Below are 17250 nucleotides of genomic sequence, written 5' to 3'. Positions count from 1 at the left end.
TTACCACCGTAACACACTTCCTATCCCCAGGACCATTAACCAGAACTTTTCCATCCTACAGGATGATCCCTCCATCGGGGCCCTCTTTTCTGATCGCCCTATCATCTCATATCGCCGACCACCGAATCTGCGTTACCTCCTTGTTCACAGCTCCCTTGACCGCCCTCAACAGCCATCCACACCAGGCATTTTCCCTTGCAACAGAGCTTGCTGTATCACCTGCAAGTACACAGCCACCACCACACTCATTCAAGGCCCCTCAGGACAATTCCGGATCACTCAGACAGCATCTTGTACCTCCAGCAACCTTATTTACTGTATCTCTTGCAGTAAATGCCCAGCCATCTACATTGGAGAAGCAGGAAGGAGACTTGGAGACCGCTTCAGAGAACACGTCAGGGCTGTGAAGATTAAAGATCTCTCCAAGCCCATTGTTTCTCATTTCACCTCTGATGGCCACGACCACTCTAATCTCTCCGTCCGTGTTCTCAAAGACGGTTTTCCGAACTCATACATCGGAAAGACCATCGAAACTAAAATTATTCTGCAGCTAGGATCACACATTCTCCCTTCTCTTAACGACAGACTACTGTTCTTTTAAATTTTCTCCATTCATTGGAAGTTTCATTTCACACCTCTCTGCACCCATTCTGACTTCACACCTCTTGATTGGCCTCTCTTTCTGTCCCCTGCTCCCGCCTCTCACTCCTCCTCCCTCCCAACCTTTGTTCTCCCGCTACTTTACCTTTGCCTACTGCCCTGTCTCTCTCACACCTGAAGAAGGCTCCACGGCCGAAACGTTGTGTTCTCTTTCTTCTTTTTTTCAGCATGGAATAAACCTATTACTTGTTCCTTTGCATCTGTTAATAATGTACATTGAAAGGTATGAAGCAGTTAAAATATTCTAAAGCAGTTAAATTATAACTTTCTTCTGCATCTCATTAAATCACAAAAAAAATATTTTTCTTGCTCTGTCTGCATTGAAACCAGCCAGCTTGTCTTATTTTCCTTATGTTCTCATTTGATACATATTTATTCTGTTAGCATCCATTGTTAATTATACACGTGCTATCAGTTGAAAAATATAATAAATGTCTTGGCAATTATTGTAAGATCTTATCTATAATATTTTTGATTATTTTTCAAGTTACCTGTCCAAATAGAACTGATATGCTTTGTAACTCCTTTTTCCTCTTCCTTGTGGTTAAATTGGTCTTGTCAAATGAAAGGGGTGGAAAGCTGTAATTTGTCTAGTTATTTTGACAAAGCTACCTGCTCATGCACATACAGCATAAGTACATGCGTGGAATACATTTGAATTCTCATTTGCAAATTGTGAATCATCTTCATAGGTTACTATCATTTTGAATGATGTAATTTTGTTTTGCTTTCATATTTACAACAAAGCTTATCCAGTTCCATATGTAATACTGAGTACTGGAGGGGGAACTTGTCATTGTGTTACATGAAGTTAAATCAGAGAAAAAAGTTTTTGATATGAATTAATTTCTGATTTGTTTTAAACTAATTGGATATATTGTACTAACACCAACTATTCCTATTTGTCATTCCTGGACTTCAAACTGTGGCTGGACCATCATTTATATATGAAACTCCCTCACCACAGGCTGTTTTAATACCTGGCTTTAGGTACACCTTTTTAAAACCTAGATTTTTAAAATTTTGAAAATATTTTGAGGGCATTTATGTGTTCTATACAAATATATATATAAAAGTACTGAATAAGCAAAATCCAGGCTTTTAATGATGACTTCAAAATCAAATAGCAGCATCCTGGAAGAGCCAATCTCTGCAAGGCTGACTTGAACATTTCAAGTGTAATCAATAACTGCTGGCTGATTCTGTAGTAGATGAAGGTAAAATAATTATATTTTAGATATAGGTGCTTCAAATGCATTTTTTTGATTTACCAAACAGAGCTAGAGTTGTGAAATTATAGATAGGAAATGCTTTACAACTGTACCCAGCTACTTCATTAAAGAAAGGCAAAGTTTTTAATTACTTTTACAGTATTTTGAAAAAATTCACAAATATTTACACTTAAAAATACTTCAGTTGCATTTACTCACACGACATCAGGGTGCAATGCTTTCTTGTTTGTTTCATGTTCTTTTAACATGCAGAATGGAAAAAAGGACACAACATAAGTCACAATTATAACGATTGACAAAGAAGGTCCACTGGGGACTCAAAAAGATGTTTCCCTGAACTAGTGAGTTTTACAGAAACAAATAACATAACGAAGATATGTTAAATGACACTGGACAGAACACAAAATTATTTTTTGGCAGAATTAAAAGCCATAGTACAGTATGTTTCACGCTGATGCTGGAAAGGGTTGTGAAGGTACATTCTCCAGACAGATTACATTTAGTGTTTTCTTTTTTTTTAGTAAATGAGTAATTGATTGCACAAAAGGATCAGCAAAAGATAGGATTTGCCTTCTATTGTCTATTCAAGCATTTTGCAACTCTTTCACTTCCAGCTTGTACTGTAGCTTTAATCTCTTTTACAAAATCATATACACAACAGCCATTTCGTTGTGACTCCAGATTGTACCATAACAATTCCCTGTTGTGCACACAGCAATTTGCAGACAGGAGATTAGGTGGGTGCTTTTTGTTATTCAGCAGTACCATTGTGGAAGCTTTGTAAAAAATGCTTTCTATCGCTATTAGAGGATATTGCTTTTGGGACATAGTGTACATGACCAACTGTGTAGTTATTGCAGTATTTCCCAATTTAGTTTCAGGTGGGTTTTTGGGGCACCAGCCAGCTGACTGGAAGTGAGAGCTGCAATACATTTGCCTAATTTTAATAGATTATATTATTTTAAATTGTATATTTGAATATTTTCAGTTGTTTCTGTCTGGAGTCTACAGGCTGCTGTAGATCCGCTTGATGATCTCGCCCTCATCTTTCTCCAGGATGCCCTTGTCGATGTAAGAATCCACTTGCTGGTCCATGAAGTCTCTCAGCTTTGACAGATCATAATCTGGAAGAGGCGAGACAAGACAAGGGCTTCATTCCAACCAGACCATCCATCCTTCCATTTTCTAACTGCTTTATCCAAAACAGGGTCAGCAAGAAGCCAGAGCCTATTCCAGCAAGGAATGGGTGAAATGTGGGATACACCCTGGATGGGATGCCAGTCCCTCACAGGCTACACACAGGAATTAGAAATGGATCCCCAGGTAATTGAACACAGCTAACCACTGTGCCATTGTGCCACTCCCAATCAAGACCATTTCTTATTATTTTGTTCCACAGTAAAGTCAAAGATCTAAACGGCAATAAAGAGGCAAAAACTTCAGCCCAGCAAATGTTAATTGCTCATGCATACCTGTCTTAAACCTGGCTTAGGGAGGGACTCTCATTCTGAGAGCAAGGGCAATGAGGAAGAATATGGAGTGAAGGGGGCCTTAGCTGTTTCACCTGATCTTTTGTGTTATGCTGGCATGCTCTGTTTACGTCTATGGGAACAGAAACAGCTTTTTTCCTTAATATTGCCACCTTACATTGCCTTTACATGACCTTACTCAAGATATTCAATTAGAAATGAACAAAAATAACATGTAACATTGCAGTTATTATTCAGTTCTGAAATTACTGAAGAAAGTAAATGTTGTGAATTCAACTATTGGAAGGCAGCTTGACAGAATCCTGATGAATATTCTTCTTTAATTAGGGTTCTTTTAATTGGCCCTCATACTCGTTCTTGTTTTCCTGTGTCTCATTTGTGTGGGAAAGATTCTGTGTCACACCAGCTGTGGAATAATGGGGTGGATGAGAGAGAAGTAAAATGACAATAAAAACGGATGTGAATTTCAGGCACGAAATCCAGTGCTAAATTATAACAGATAAAACACCTCTGACTGGACACTTCGGTATCGTGATATCCAATTTTCTTCTCTTCTATTTCAATCAATACCCAAGCGAAGAGCTGTCTTTCTCCGAACATTTTTCCTGAGTGCCCTAATGCTTTGCTTGCCTCTGGGACTGATCAATGGTAATGAAACAGGAATCTTAAACACCATTTAGTTTTAACATTTGAAATAGAATGTAAACTAAGAGCAAGAGAGTATTTTGCTATTGTGAAAAGGAACCTGCTTTTGCTTAGATACCCTACAGCTCTGATTAAGAGGGTTGTCTCTGGTGCTCAGGCAGCTATCTCTTTCAACCTGTTGTCTCATTCTTTTTAATTTTACACTGCTTTGATGTAAAAATAGTCTGGTGCCGATTCCAATGCATCATTATTAATAACTAGGGGCTTTGGATGTTCAAATCAGCTTAACACATTGTGGGCGACACCGATGCAGATGTGATTTTTGCCTGGAGATACCTGTGCTTTTAAATACCGTAGATACCATACCAAGTTCAGGGAGTTATGTTTGCCAGTGCATGCGCTTCATGTGCATTTGAATGCAAACAATATTTGGCTCATAAGACATTCATGATGAGTAAGCAATTCTTCCATTAAAACAGGTTTAAACTTCACGGTGCATGTTTATGAAAATGGACTCAGTAAATTTCCATAAAAAGTAATTAAAGAAGTAACAGACATGCTGGAGGCCTCTGAATTTATAGGGAGGGTAGGTCCAACACAACAGTGGAGAGAATAGTGAAGGCAGATGCAGGTAGAGAAGATTAATGCAAATTGCAGGTATGAGGAAAGGAATGAATAAGCTCTATTAAAAAAATGAAGAAAGCTTGTTACTCTGTAATTATGGCAAGCTCATCAAGTCACTGATAAATATTCATGGTGCTTCTGAGTAAACTACTGTAGCTGTTTCCACTCCTCCTGAACACTTATTTCAATTGCAAATTTTTCCCAAACAAAAGGGTCTTTAATTTGGTTATTTTGAGATCTTTAGTCGCTTGCTGTAATGTCCTATGTGTTGTGTGATCCTATGCTGCACAGTAAATTACATAGAATGTCATTAAAGACTAAGGTTAATATTATGCATGAGCTCTATTCAAAACTCAAATCTCTTTAAACAGAACAAATGTAAATTATTAAAAATTATTAACAAATTGAGATGTGGAGAATTACTACTATCGCATTGCAGGCAGCATTGGATGAATGATAACGGATTTGCAGGAGGTCTTTAATATCTGCAAGGTATAAAAGACAGTTATTGTTTAAAGACAGACTTTCACTGCAGTGCCTCAATCTCCACAGGCTTTTCTATCTTCAGGCCAGTTGCACTGGTGTGAAAACTGTCCAAATTTAAAGGGAAAGGGATTAGCAGTATGTTGTTTCAACACTGGTGTAATTATGTAAACATAAGGACACCGAGGTTAACTGTTGTGAATAATGTCATGGGATGTTTAATGGCCAAGTAACTCCAAGTTATGGACTTGATTTTGTCTCTGCTGAAGGACATCTACCTCCTAAAGCACTGTGTCCCCTTTGTCTATTTGTTGGGAACTTGGGTTCAGAGAGAAGAGCACCACCTACTGGTCCATAAGCATCCGCTTGCAGCAGCAATCCGGTTTTCCACAGAGGTCACTCATCTCCGTATTGATCAGAGCCACCCCTGATTAGCTTGTGAGATCTGGCTACAAGATATCAATGCAGCTTTCTATAGCAGTTGTTTTTAAATGATTGAATATTTTTGTCCTGAAGATACCTTACTCAGACTGAACAGATCAAACCTTGCCGTGAATAATCAGGCTGTATAAAGCTAGACCAGCATAATTACAACACAAAGAAACAGCCCTGGTCTCGTAGAAGTGTAAACAGTGTAATACATGCGGCACACTGCCTTTTGCTCTTCAGTTTGCAGGAATGATGCTAATTGCTTACCTTCCTTGTTGCCCTGTTTGTTATGCTTTTTCAGCCACTCAATATTCTTTCTGATTGCCTCCAAATAGGTTTCTGTCTTCCCCGAAGAGCCTGTGAAAGGAAAAGATCTCTAGTGTCAGCTCAGATGGATGTGCCTCTTTCAGTTAAGTAGATTCAATTACAGTCGCAGGCAGCATCCTTTTTCAAGTCTGTTTATTGTACAGTAGCATGAAACCGCAGTTCCTGCAGCAAGGGACCAAACAGGAATTTTTGCTCTCATCTGCAGTACTGTGGCTACAGTACACTTACTGTATGTATATAGAGAAAAATGTACAATAGTTTGGATTATTTCTGTAATTTGTGTTTTTTACTCTCAATAGTATTTCATTTCGGTCTTTTTGGTCTGTGCGTGTCAATGCAAGCAGATTGCACTGAAAGCTTTGATTTTAATCAAGGTGAGTTCTTCACAGGCAGTGAAGAGCTAAAAGTCAGATCACTGTGTTACCAATTACATTGGCTGTTTGAGGAATACACCTAATTAAATATAATCCCTAATCCCTTATTTTTCCATTGTTTGCGAAAAGACAAGAATCAACATGGGTATTTTGTATACCAGGATGATTTTCTTCCATTTTCCGCGGAATTAGATTAGCTTAGTGATGAAAAGAAAGTAATGCGATGGCAGGTGTCCTCATTGCTTTACCTCTAAGTGTTATTGAAATGGCCTGGTTCCGCTCTGATGATGTTGCAGATGGATTTAGTTCACCGTGCCTTGCTCCCTGTGGGGCTATCACATGTAATGAATTCTGCAGCACTGCAACAATGTGGCTTTAGCTGGCTTGAAGACTACTAACATTTTCGAAAAACAAAGTTCTGACCCAAATAACGTTCCTTGAGTAGCTCTTTGCTAACAGGCGCACTGATTATCTATATCCTAAAATACTCTTGTGTTTGTTGTGATCAGAATCAATATCTGTATCTTTTAATAATGCCTTTGGGTGCTTGGACAGGGAAAAAAACAGTGCTTACCTGACTCTGGCACAGCCTGCTCCTCCTTTGTTGAGTCCTTGAGAGATTCATATTCCTTCTCCATTTTGGCCACTTCCTCCTTGGTGTTGTCTTCCTCCTCGCTGGTCTTGTCTAACACAGGCATACAAAAACACAACACTCAGCATCAGAATGCTGCTAGAACAACGATGTTATCAGAACTTGTTTTAGGCATCTTTCTTTTTTAAAGGGTTTATTTTAGAGAACAGATAATACCATTTTAAATGCAGATGACATTACATAACAATCCTTTTATAATACATATGTAACCAATATACAGTACATCACACATTAAAATTTAGTCGATTCTTATCTGTTCTCTTAATATTTTACAATTATTTTACTTCTAACCAAACTATAGATTCAGAAAAAGAAGAAAAAGAATAGAACATACATAAGTGTTTTATGATTTATGAAGAGGGAACAAAATTATGTAGATATACATGCTTAATTCTAGTTTTAGTTATTCTGTGTCTCAACAAATTCAGAGCTTAAGGTTTAATGGGAGTGGTGTAGCATAGTACGGCTGAATTCATAACTGTAGGGTTGTGGGTCCAGGCTGCAGACACTGCTGTTGTACCTTGAGTGATGTACTTTCCACCATTTGCTTAGTTACTCTGCTTATCCTTACTCTGGATAGGAATCCAGTTTCCAGGGGCAAATTAATATTTTTCAGTGCAATAAAAGGAAGAAGTGGAACTACCTTCTTCAATCCCAATGATGAAAACTTGAATCAATAAACAACCTTTACCAACTGCCTACTCAAAGGGCTGAAGCTCATCCCGTTTACCTGTCGGTGCTCTGATGTCTGATGTCACCAGCGACTTGCCTAGTTTATTCTTAGTTTGTAGGGCGATCATGGCATCAAGATTTTCTGAAAAACAAAGGAAAACCATTTATATGTATTGATCACTTTATGTTTTCTTCTTTTCACATGAAAGTTTGAGTTGGAGTTTTGCTCATGTGGTCATGTGTTTACTCACAAATATCCAACTATTACAAAACTAACAGAGTTCCACGAGCAACTGATAAAGCCTTCTATTAATCAGAATGGAATGAAAACCGGAAACCTGCAGGATTTGCAGAGAGGAGTTGTCTAATAACCCAAGTCTAATAATCTGTAGGGTCATAGAGCAGTTCAGTGTAGTTCTTGAATAAGACTTTTCCGAAAAGCCCTCCAGAGAACCATGCAAAGTGACACCATTGTCCTCTCATTCCTCAGCTCCAGGTATTTCTACGTGCTTGTGTATACCCTTGACACAGTTTGAACAGCCTCCTTTTTTACCACCAATGTTGTGGTGCGGAAAACATATTCAGAATGGATTTCTTTGAACAGTGCAATCAACCCAAATGTTCAGTTGTTCAATGTTATGTTGGGACCATGCTCATCCTAAATAAAGCCTTGTCGCTATCAGAGCCACTCAGCAATGGGCTGCTTGCTTCCTTAAACATGAAGCAACGAAGTCTAACTGAACTCTACCATTCATAATCCTTAACTAACTGCGGTTCTCCCAGGAATTATTGTTGCTCCCTTGAGGATGATCTTCTTGAAGCACGAGTCTTGCAATAGATGAGTCATCTTAAACATGGGATCATAAAGGAACAAGCAAAGCATCAGTTACCAGGCAACATACAACCTTATCTGATGGTTTCCTTTGGACCATCATATTCTGCCATAGAGGTTACCATGGAAACTTCCATCTTACGCAAATCAAACTGAATCAACAGTCTGTTTACAGTTTATAGGTCCATGGCTTCATTAGCTACCTTCCCCACAAACAAAAGAAAAGAAGTAGTGATTCTCTTGCACTTTGAAATGGTTGAGCCCATGTATATATTTAAAAGGCACTAGGTGCAGTTGTTTGTAGCATGTGCTGGGATTGCATCACCCTAATTTATAGACATTATTCAAATAGTAAGAAGATGGTTATAGTCTCTAGAAGAACACAACCCCCCCCCAGTAGCTCTGCTGCAGGACACCCAGCTCATGTCGTCAGGTGGATGGTCCATGTACTGTAAATGTGACACTGCTGGCTGTGCACACTAATGTTGTACATCTTGGCACTGAAAGGCGTTAATAGCTTTTTCAGAGTTGCCTACTCCTGCTCAGAATTCAAAATTCAGCATGTTTGTAGAGCATGGAAATCTCTGTACGAGCACCCTCTATCCTGGAGCTCTAACTGTCTGTGAGGCACACCTTACCACGTCAACGGCTTCAGTCACTTCTTTTATATTTGATTTTTGAGAAAACAAATGTAATCTTATTCCCTTTCTTCTTAAATTGTACTTTTCAGATGTTTGGGAAAAGCTTTTTATTTTTGGAAACAGAAGAGGTAAATATTTAATGGGAACCTTTTACCGTCAAAAGTTTTTTTTAAACTGAGCAGTTGGCATCGTTGTTTCCTGCCCTTGCCTGAGGAGATGAAGGTCAGACTCAGAGACATTTATCATCTCTAAACCACCTGACAAGACCGATCATAATGACCATTCAGGATTTATGAAGCGATAATGAGGCACAAATGTCATTGGCTTCTGTAACTGTGTCTAAAACACACATCACGTAAACACTAGAATATTAATCAAGGAGACTTCTTATGTGTCATTTTCTAGTAGAGTAAGTTTAGCCAACACAATAGCTGTATTATGAACTGGCCAATGTGTGTTCCAATATATGGTGGTGTGTAAAACTACAATATTTCATTTGTATTTAGTGTAAAATAAAAGACGAATAATCAACTGATAAGCATCACAGAAAAGAAAGATATTTATACAAAGGACAGGGAATAAAAACAACAGCACAGTGAGACTAATTTCTGAAGAATAAAGACCAGCAAAAATAATGACGAGGGGAGATTAAATTGAACCTACTTCTGTGGAAAAAAACACCAAATAATCTGACAAACCCCAGGCATTAACATCACAAGCAGCTGTGAATAAGCTGAAGGACTTCAAAGCCCGAATGATGCAGTTTAAGATTGCAAATAATAAAGGAAAATAAACTTAACAACTTCTTAAAATGTTGAAATTTAAAGGTGTGTTAAAAAAGTTTTTTTTTTTGTAAAAAATGTTTTTTGTATTTGGTTTAGTGCAAAATTAAAACAGAAACAGATGCCAGGCCTTCACTATTGAAAAGCTATTTTTAAAGCTTGCCTTTAAAACAGGAAATACAATGACTAGTCAGTGTGGCAAGAGCAGGCATCCAGGGTGTAAACAGATCTTTCCACTTGAAAAGACAGCCTCCCTGGAGCTAATCATTTCAAGCAGTACAACAGCTAACTGCACCAACAAGATAAGGCAAGGTCCCTGACTACAGGAGATAATGTAGATCTGCTTCCCCAGCACTCAGACAGCATGCAAAAAATAACCTCCTACATCAGCACATGGCAGCATGTAATTTAAAATCAGTCACGCTAACGAAAACGCTTCAGGAATCATATAAAATCATGCAGGTGAAATGGAGCTCATTGCGATCTAATTCCACATGAAGGAATCTCAATCTCTGCCACAGCACACCACACCCTTTTAACCAGACGTCAGTAAGATGCACCTTTGCCCTGGAAATCCTTACAATGAGTTGGTTGATCTTCAGTTTGAAAATACACTCATCCTTACCCAAATAAGACACTCCTTCCTCGGGCGTGATTGTGCCATACTTGACCATCATCTTCACAAAGTCAATCAGTGTTTTCATTATGGTGATCAGAGTTTCTTTTTCCTTTGCATCTTGTTCTGGAAAAAGGGAAAAGTCAATTTCATTTTTCATTTTGTGAATTGGATACAGCTGGGAAGGATGTGCCAAATTCATTTTGTGTGTTCTGGGCGGATGTTCCTGAATGTGAGCTTCCCCCCCTTACAAAGCAGGATGTACAGGATGTAATAAAAAGTATTTACCATTTTATGCACATGAGATACATTGCATTAAAATCTGATGTATTCCTCCATTTGTCTCTGTTCTTTTTATTAGAAAATTATTCGGTATTTAAATATCATGATTTTTCCCTGAGAAATTTACATATATACTGTATAGGGACAATCTTCACTGCTGAACGTGGACAGTCATTATGTGCTAGCAGTCCCAGGATATCAACTAGAGAAATTAAATGCTTCACCCACTGGAGGCCAGATTGTGAGAGTTAAAATTAACTCGGACTCCAGGGTTAACACCTCTACTTTTAGAGACAGTGTCACAGGATTTTTGATGATAGTAGTAGTCAGGTAGTAGAAGGTAGGGATAGCAGTAGGGACTGCTACTTTAATGAACTAGTCAGAACCGTGGTTTAACGTCTCATCTGAAAGATTTAACGAACAAGTCGCAGTTAACCAAAACAAAGGCTGCCTTTATGTTAACATACAACCGAAATGTCAGCTCTGGAAATGGTCTGACAGTTATTTGCCATCTAACCTGAATTGAGGCTCTTCAGAAGGTTGTAGAAGTTGGGGAAGTACTGCAGGTCCTGGAGACTGTCCTCGGGAGACAGCTCGTTCCTTTGGTCTGCCTCATTGGGAGGTGCCCATGTGTTGTCCACTGTGTCATCAACGTCCTCACTCACATGCTGATCCTCATACCTCCTGCTGGCCTTCTCAGATACCTGAGATGGGAAAGAGAGTCTAAAGTCAATTGTTGAATTTCCTTTTTCAAGGTTGATTCATACATCGCAAAGATAATCTTACTCCTCATTTGTTGGCACAGCTGAGTCATGCAATCAGGCATTTCTGGTAACTGCTATTGTGATTTCCCAACAGATCAATATCCCACACAACTGTTTCGTATGGTTTTAAAGCTGAATGAAGAAGAAAGCTATTGTCCATGTTTAGTCATCCATAAAGTTCTATTCTCCTGAGTATAGTAACATTATTTGTTGTGAATATCTTTTCAGGGTGTGTTTTTATAAGGATGATAGAGCTTTAACTCAGTTCTACAGTGATCCAACAGCTGTTTTGATGCATGTAAAAAAATGACCGTGAACACATATTTAAAATTGAAATTAAACACATAAAATAGAGATTTAAGTTATCTGTCCATATTATATAGTTAAAGTTTTATACATTATACAGAAAGTTTTTGTTTCCTCTGCAGACATTCAGGGACCAAGACATACTGATTTCTCTTGCTTTTCTCCTGGGTCTTCGGTACTGGAGGCAGGGTAGTCCATGCTGGTGTCTTCAATCTCATTGTTTTTCACTTGATTTGCTATCAGTTGCTGCAGGGCTTCTGCCACTTCATATTCCAGTGTATCTGCCTGGCTTTCTGTGATCTGTAGCAAGGGTTTCGTTTGTGTTAGAAGAATCTGAATTGGTAATTGTATTACTATTTGAATTTTGGTCATTTTTATTACTGTCTTTAGTTATGCTAATTTAAATGTATACTCTTTTGAATAGGAGGTCTGATGTTTTACACATTCTAAACATAAACAGGTTTGGGTTTTGTTTTCTTCTTGAACAATCTTTTTCTGTGCAATATTTACTACAATGATTAACAAAAGTTTTTTTTTATATATATATAAACAAAAGAATTAAACATCCCAAAGGCTGCTAGCATTAATTAAAGATAATTGTTTGAATCCTTAATTCATAAAAACTATATAGGATTATGGAACATAATAGATGTATGTATTTTACATGTGTAATACTTTCAGATACATTTTATATGGGCTGTTTAAAAAAAGTCATACCAATCCCAGGTTTAACAGTTTGGAAACAATTCTGTCAAAAACTCCTCTGTCATCTTCCTCATATATCCTGGTGGCTATTTTCTGGACAATGTCTTCAGCTGTCAGAGGAGTGCCATCCAACTGATGGAGTCCATCTGGGTCATCTGTAAGCAAGGAAGCCTCCAAATCTTTAGTAGATGCAGATTAATTTTGTCATCTGACTACTTTTTGTAGCATTTCAACTTATCTTTACTACATATGTATGTAGTCATTGGAAACTAGAATATTAAAGATATGCCTTATGGAGAATGCACTTTTCAGGCTCTGACTCCCAATCTCACTGATGTCTCTGAGGTGCAAAATGTTGTTAGCCATAATGAAATATCTCTTACAGAAATTTGAAATTTGATTTCAGCACATACATTTATAAAAGTCATGGATAAAAGTCATTATTGAACATCTCTTATAATCTCTCAAACACAAGTGAGATAAAAACAATTGCTCACTACAGAAATGAAGCGTTGTCATAATAGGACAATAAAACTCTTTAAGCTGTGATTTTTATTGCTCTTGATACTTTCAGTATATCTCTTGTATATCTCTGATAGCCACTGGTAAAAAATATTTAGCATGCTGCTGCATTCTCTGAAATAAAGCTTGCACCATATGTGTGGCATCAGCAACACGACACAAGCCACTCAATAAGCACAAGGTCAAGGCAAGCTGATAAGCACAAAGAGACATGCTCAGCAGAAACCGTTTTCTGGTTGCTGACTTTACATCATCACTGGTGTGGTTCTTTACAGCCTTGCTGGCCATTCCTAATGAAGCTACCTGAAAAAAGTGTTTTTAAATATTCCTTTGTTATCTACAGTAGTGGTGTATTTGCTCACACGTTCTTTGGTTCCACATAAATCTAAAGTTTACAGAAACATGTAAAAAACAGCTTAAAAGCTCTGCCGTCTTTAATTTATATATCTTGCTGCTTATACTGAATAAAATGCTTGTTAATAAATGGAGACCAGTTTACTGTAAGGGAAACCCGTAAGAATGTGAATTGTACATTACATTTGCTGGGGAGCGTATATCTACCACTAACAGTAATAATATCTTAAGTTTCTAAAGCTGGGGCAATTAAATTGCTTGGACTGGAGGTAATTTTCCACACACTGGAGGTGTGGCAGTGTGCTTAGGAAATGGACAGGTGTGAGTTGCTCTTGAGCCACACCATGCTTTTCATGTTTCCAGAGAAATAAACAGTTCTTAGTCTGGGTGCGTCAAGTCTGCACGCAGCACCAATAACAGATGGTGCTTGGATAATCCCATTTTCTTCTCAAATCACCTCTTGCTTCTGCCCTCTTGCCACTAGGCTTCTGATGTCTGGTGTCACACAATATATGCGAGCTTGGTATGCAGGTTTAAGAATCCCACTTTTTAATTCACCCCATTAAGTTAAAGCAACGGACATTACATTAAACACACACACTTTGTGCTAAATATTATTTTTGTTGCTGCTGTATGAAGTGCATGTTCTCCCACAATCCTGTCCATATCACTGTGTACGTTTGCCACCATTCTTAGCCAGCATGATCTAACTTAAATCTGAAAAGCAAGCACGATAATGTGAACCTTCTATACAAAAATATTTAAGCACTGTCTTTAAATCCCTTAAGGGTAAAATTTAATTCCAGTAGCTTACTTGAGAAGCAACTCAAAGGTAACATTTTCTTTCCTCCTGTAATTTAGAACCAGGCAAGCCCCACATGAAATGTTGCAGAGTACTTCTCATATACAAGGTAAATGCATTTGGCTTCACAGTGAGATCTACTGTATGGCTATGGTATTAACGGGGACACAGACTAAATATTTTATAAGGCTGTACAAAAAATGTTATTCCATACCTTGATATCTGTAGTCCATTCCATTTTTGGTGGAGTCATAGTCATCCACGAGTCTTCGGTTCTTAGTTGAATCTGCGTCATCAGGAAAGTAGTGGGTATTGATGGACTTTGAACTTGGAGTCTTGCTGCCTAGATCCTTTGATGTTTCAGCCAAGGACCTAAGCAGACTGAAGTCATCATTGTCTGGATCAATAGTGGGTTCTGTCGATGCTGACTGGTTGTCTATAGTGGAGAAAGTATTAAGCATATGACATCCATCCATTTTCTAACCACTTTATCCGATACAGGGATCGTACGACATGTTCACATGTGATTTCTGCTTAAACATAAAATAAAATAAATCTGCACCATCTACTTACCTTTCGCCACTGATTTGCTAACGCTGTCTGCCTCTGCAATCTGTTACAATGACAAGCGGGAAGAAATATGAATTTCACCACTGCATATCATCAAGCATTTGACCTGCTACTGTCTCTGTTACACGGTGCAGTTTTATTAAAGGATCATGTTTTCCACATTAACATGTGGATGATTCTCTTAACCCTCTGTATTAACAAGCCCCCTTGCTTCAGCTTTCTACAAAAACATATAGATAGCTTTTAGATCTTATTTTCTTGAAATGTTAGGTGCAGACAGAAAAGCGATGTTGAAGGGTAGCAATAGGAAGAAATTATCTTTCAAAACGATTTAATCTTACAAAATCTTTCCCCTTTTCAGAGGATGAACACCACTCAACTCAGTCTGGCCTACTGCACTCCAGTTTTTGAAAAATGGATCCGTGAATCTCTATAGCCCAGGCTGTGATCAGTTTACAGAAATAGAACAGTTCCATCATTATTTTTTCTATTTGCTTGCAGCTTCTGACAGTTTTTAAGGATGACAAAGACAAATGCTTTTAGTGTCTTGGTCTGTATCATGGCTCTTTGCAGGGTTTTACAGCCTAGTGGTTCAAAGCTAAAGAGGTAGGCAGACTAAGCCTTGTACCCTATTATTGTGTTGGGTCAGAAATTGCATGCAAGTCAATGCAATGTTACTTGGGAAGTAATCACAAATGATGTATGCCAATCAATCTACACAGCAGATCAATCTACACAGCGTAATAAATCAGTATACTGTTGTTTTAATAGGAAATATCATTATTTGCATTGAACAACACGTGTATATCGAGAATAATCTGCTCTTTAAAAAAATATAATGTCTTGCTGTGACATTTTCATGCTTTTCACAATGTAAACAACTTACTTGTTCTTGGAGTGGTCTCTCCTCGCTTAGTTGTCTATTGTACACGGCTTTATCTGTAAAAGAAATCAGATTATTTTTAAATACACACAAAATGTTGTTTAATGAGCTGCTATAATATAAATTATATTTAGTCATGTCAATGCGCACTATATACTTCTGTGTCCCAAAAACATCATCTGAAAATGATAACCATTTATAATTTCGCACAACCCTTTCCGATAATACTCGTCATAAAAAGGCGGACTAACATACAATGTAGTCTGTTCTTATGAATTTTCTCCAATATTTGTTTAGTTCATTGCTGCATTCTAAACTCTCAGACGGGAACAGCAGTGATATAATCGGATTAAGGCAATCAATGGATTAAACAGCAATGAAAATAGCACACAATCGACTTTACAGGAAGAAATGGAAGTCAAACTCTTTAGTTTCATATAGGATCGTGTCTACCATTTATATCATTCATTAAAATAGTTACTTATTAATCCGTTTCAGTCTTGCGGCAAGGTACTGTACGTGCTTAATATTTTACATTTTAAATCTTGAATCCACTGATTATGAACCAATCGGATATAAAAGATAATCCCCCTTTTCACTTTTACTTGGTGTAACGAATAAAATAACAATAACACCAGAAAAATGCGAATAAATATCGTCTTTTATTCTGTTACTTACCACTTGTAACGTCAGGTGTGGGAAAGGCATTGAGCTGGTATAGAAAAACTGAGAAAATCTGAACAAAGAGGAAAAATACCATTCTTTTAGACGCCATTCTGAAAAAGAAGCTGCTGTTAATAGTTGGCGGGGTTGGACCGGAGAATAACTCCAGGGGTGCTCTTATTCCAGGTTATTCAGAAATGTACACCTTAAACTCAACTCGAATATCTTCTTGATCTTGGGCCAGCTCCCGTTTTCGATCTACTGCTTTTTCGGTGACTCTTCTTTGTAACGCTTTGCCTGAGCGCACAGACTCCACAGCTCCGGTGGCGCTAAACCGGGTTTTGAAATTCACTCTGCGGAGCTGTTCAGCACCAGCGGTGCTGAAATCAGGTCGCCTGCTCTAGTTAAAGGGAAATGAGCTGGTAGGCTCGCAGGTTATACAAGTCCTGTCTAAGCCTCTAGCTTGCCAATGGCTGAATGGTACCCAGAAGAAATAGATCTGCCTCCTTCTGACAGACAATCGAAGAGGTGGACTAAAGAGAAAATCCGCCCATGTGCGTCAGCTCCCACCAAACCTGCGTCAGTCCATCCCTGAAAACGCCTTTCCCAGCTTCGATAATAGGAATCCCAGATTTGCTGTTTAATAGTCAAACAGTGCTCGAAGTTCAGTGATTTTTTAACATTAGGAAATACTGCCGCACTGCTAATATTTAAACATCCATAAAACGGCATATAATACAGTAAATATAAGATTAATTAATATTAAATACACTACACAATCTAAATACACAATACGCAATACACGAAAAGCGAAGAAGTGGGCGTTACTTAATACAATTATATACTTAGTACACTATATTAAGATATAGATGATTTAAACTGCAAAGAAAAATGCCTTTCATGGTCAACATGTTTTCCCTTAGTGTTTTGTTACTATTGT

At 38.0% G+C, this 17250-nt stretch overlaps 1 protein-coding gene across 1 annotated transcript; it reads right to left on the bottom strand.

The window, feature by feature from the left end:
- Positions 1–1992: 1992 nt before the first annotated feature.
- Positions 1993–16814, bottom strand: scg3 (secretogranin III). The gene is made up of 12 exons (XM_015342863.2): positions 16326–16814; positions 15651–15703; positions 14768–14807; positions 14409–14630; positions 12529–12671; positions 11956–12111; positions 11259–11445; positions 10469–10585; positions 7647–7730; positions 6839–6949; positions 5831–5920; positions 1993–3016 (listed from the first exon to the last, which is right to left on the bottom strand). Exons 1-12 carry the CDS (start codon positions 16420–16422, stop codon positions 2898–2900), a joined length of 1419 nt encoding a protein of 472 aa, XP_015198349.1. The 5' UTR covers positions 16423–16814; the 3' UTR covers positions 1993–2897.
- Positions 16815–17250: the final 436 nt, after the last annotated feature.

The sequence above is a fragment of the Lepisosteus oculatus genome, chromosome 5, assembly GCF_040954835.1.
Source record: "Lepisosteus oculatus isolate fLepOcu1 chromosome 5, fLepOcu1.hap2, whole genome shotgun sequence".
NCBI classification, from domain to species: domain Eukaryota; kingdom Metazoa; phylum Chordata; class Actinopteri; order Semionotiformes; family Lepisosteidae; genus Lepisosteus; species Lepisosteus oculatus.
Note: the sequence above shows the minus strand (reverse complement) of the source record. Positions and strands in the feature narration are given on the sequence as shown.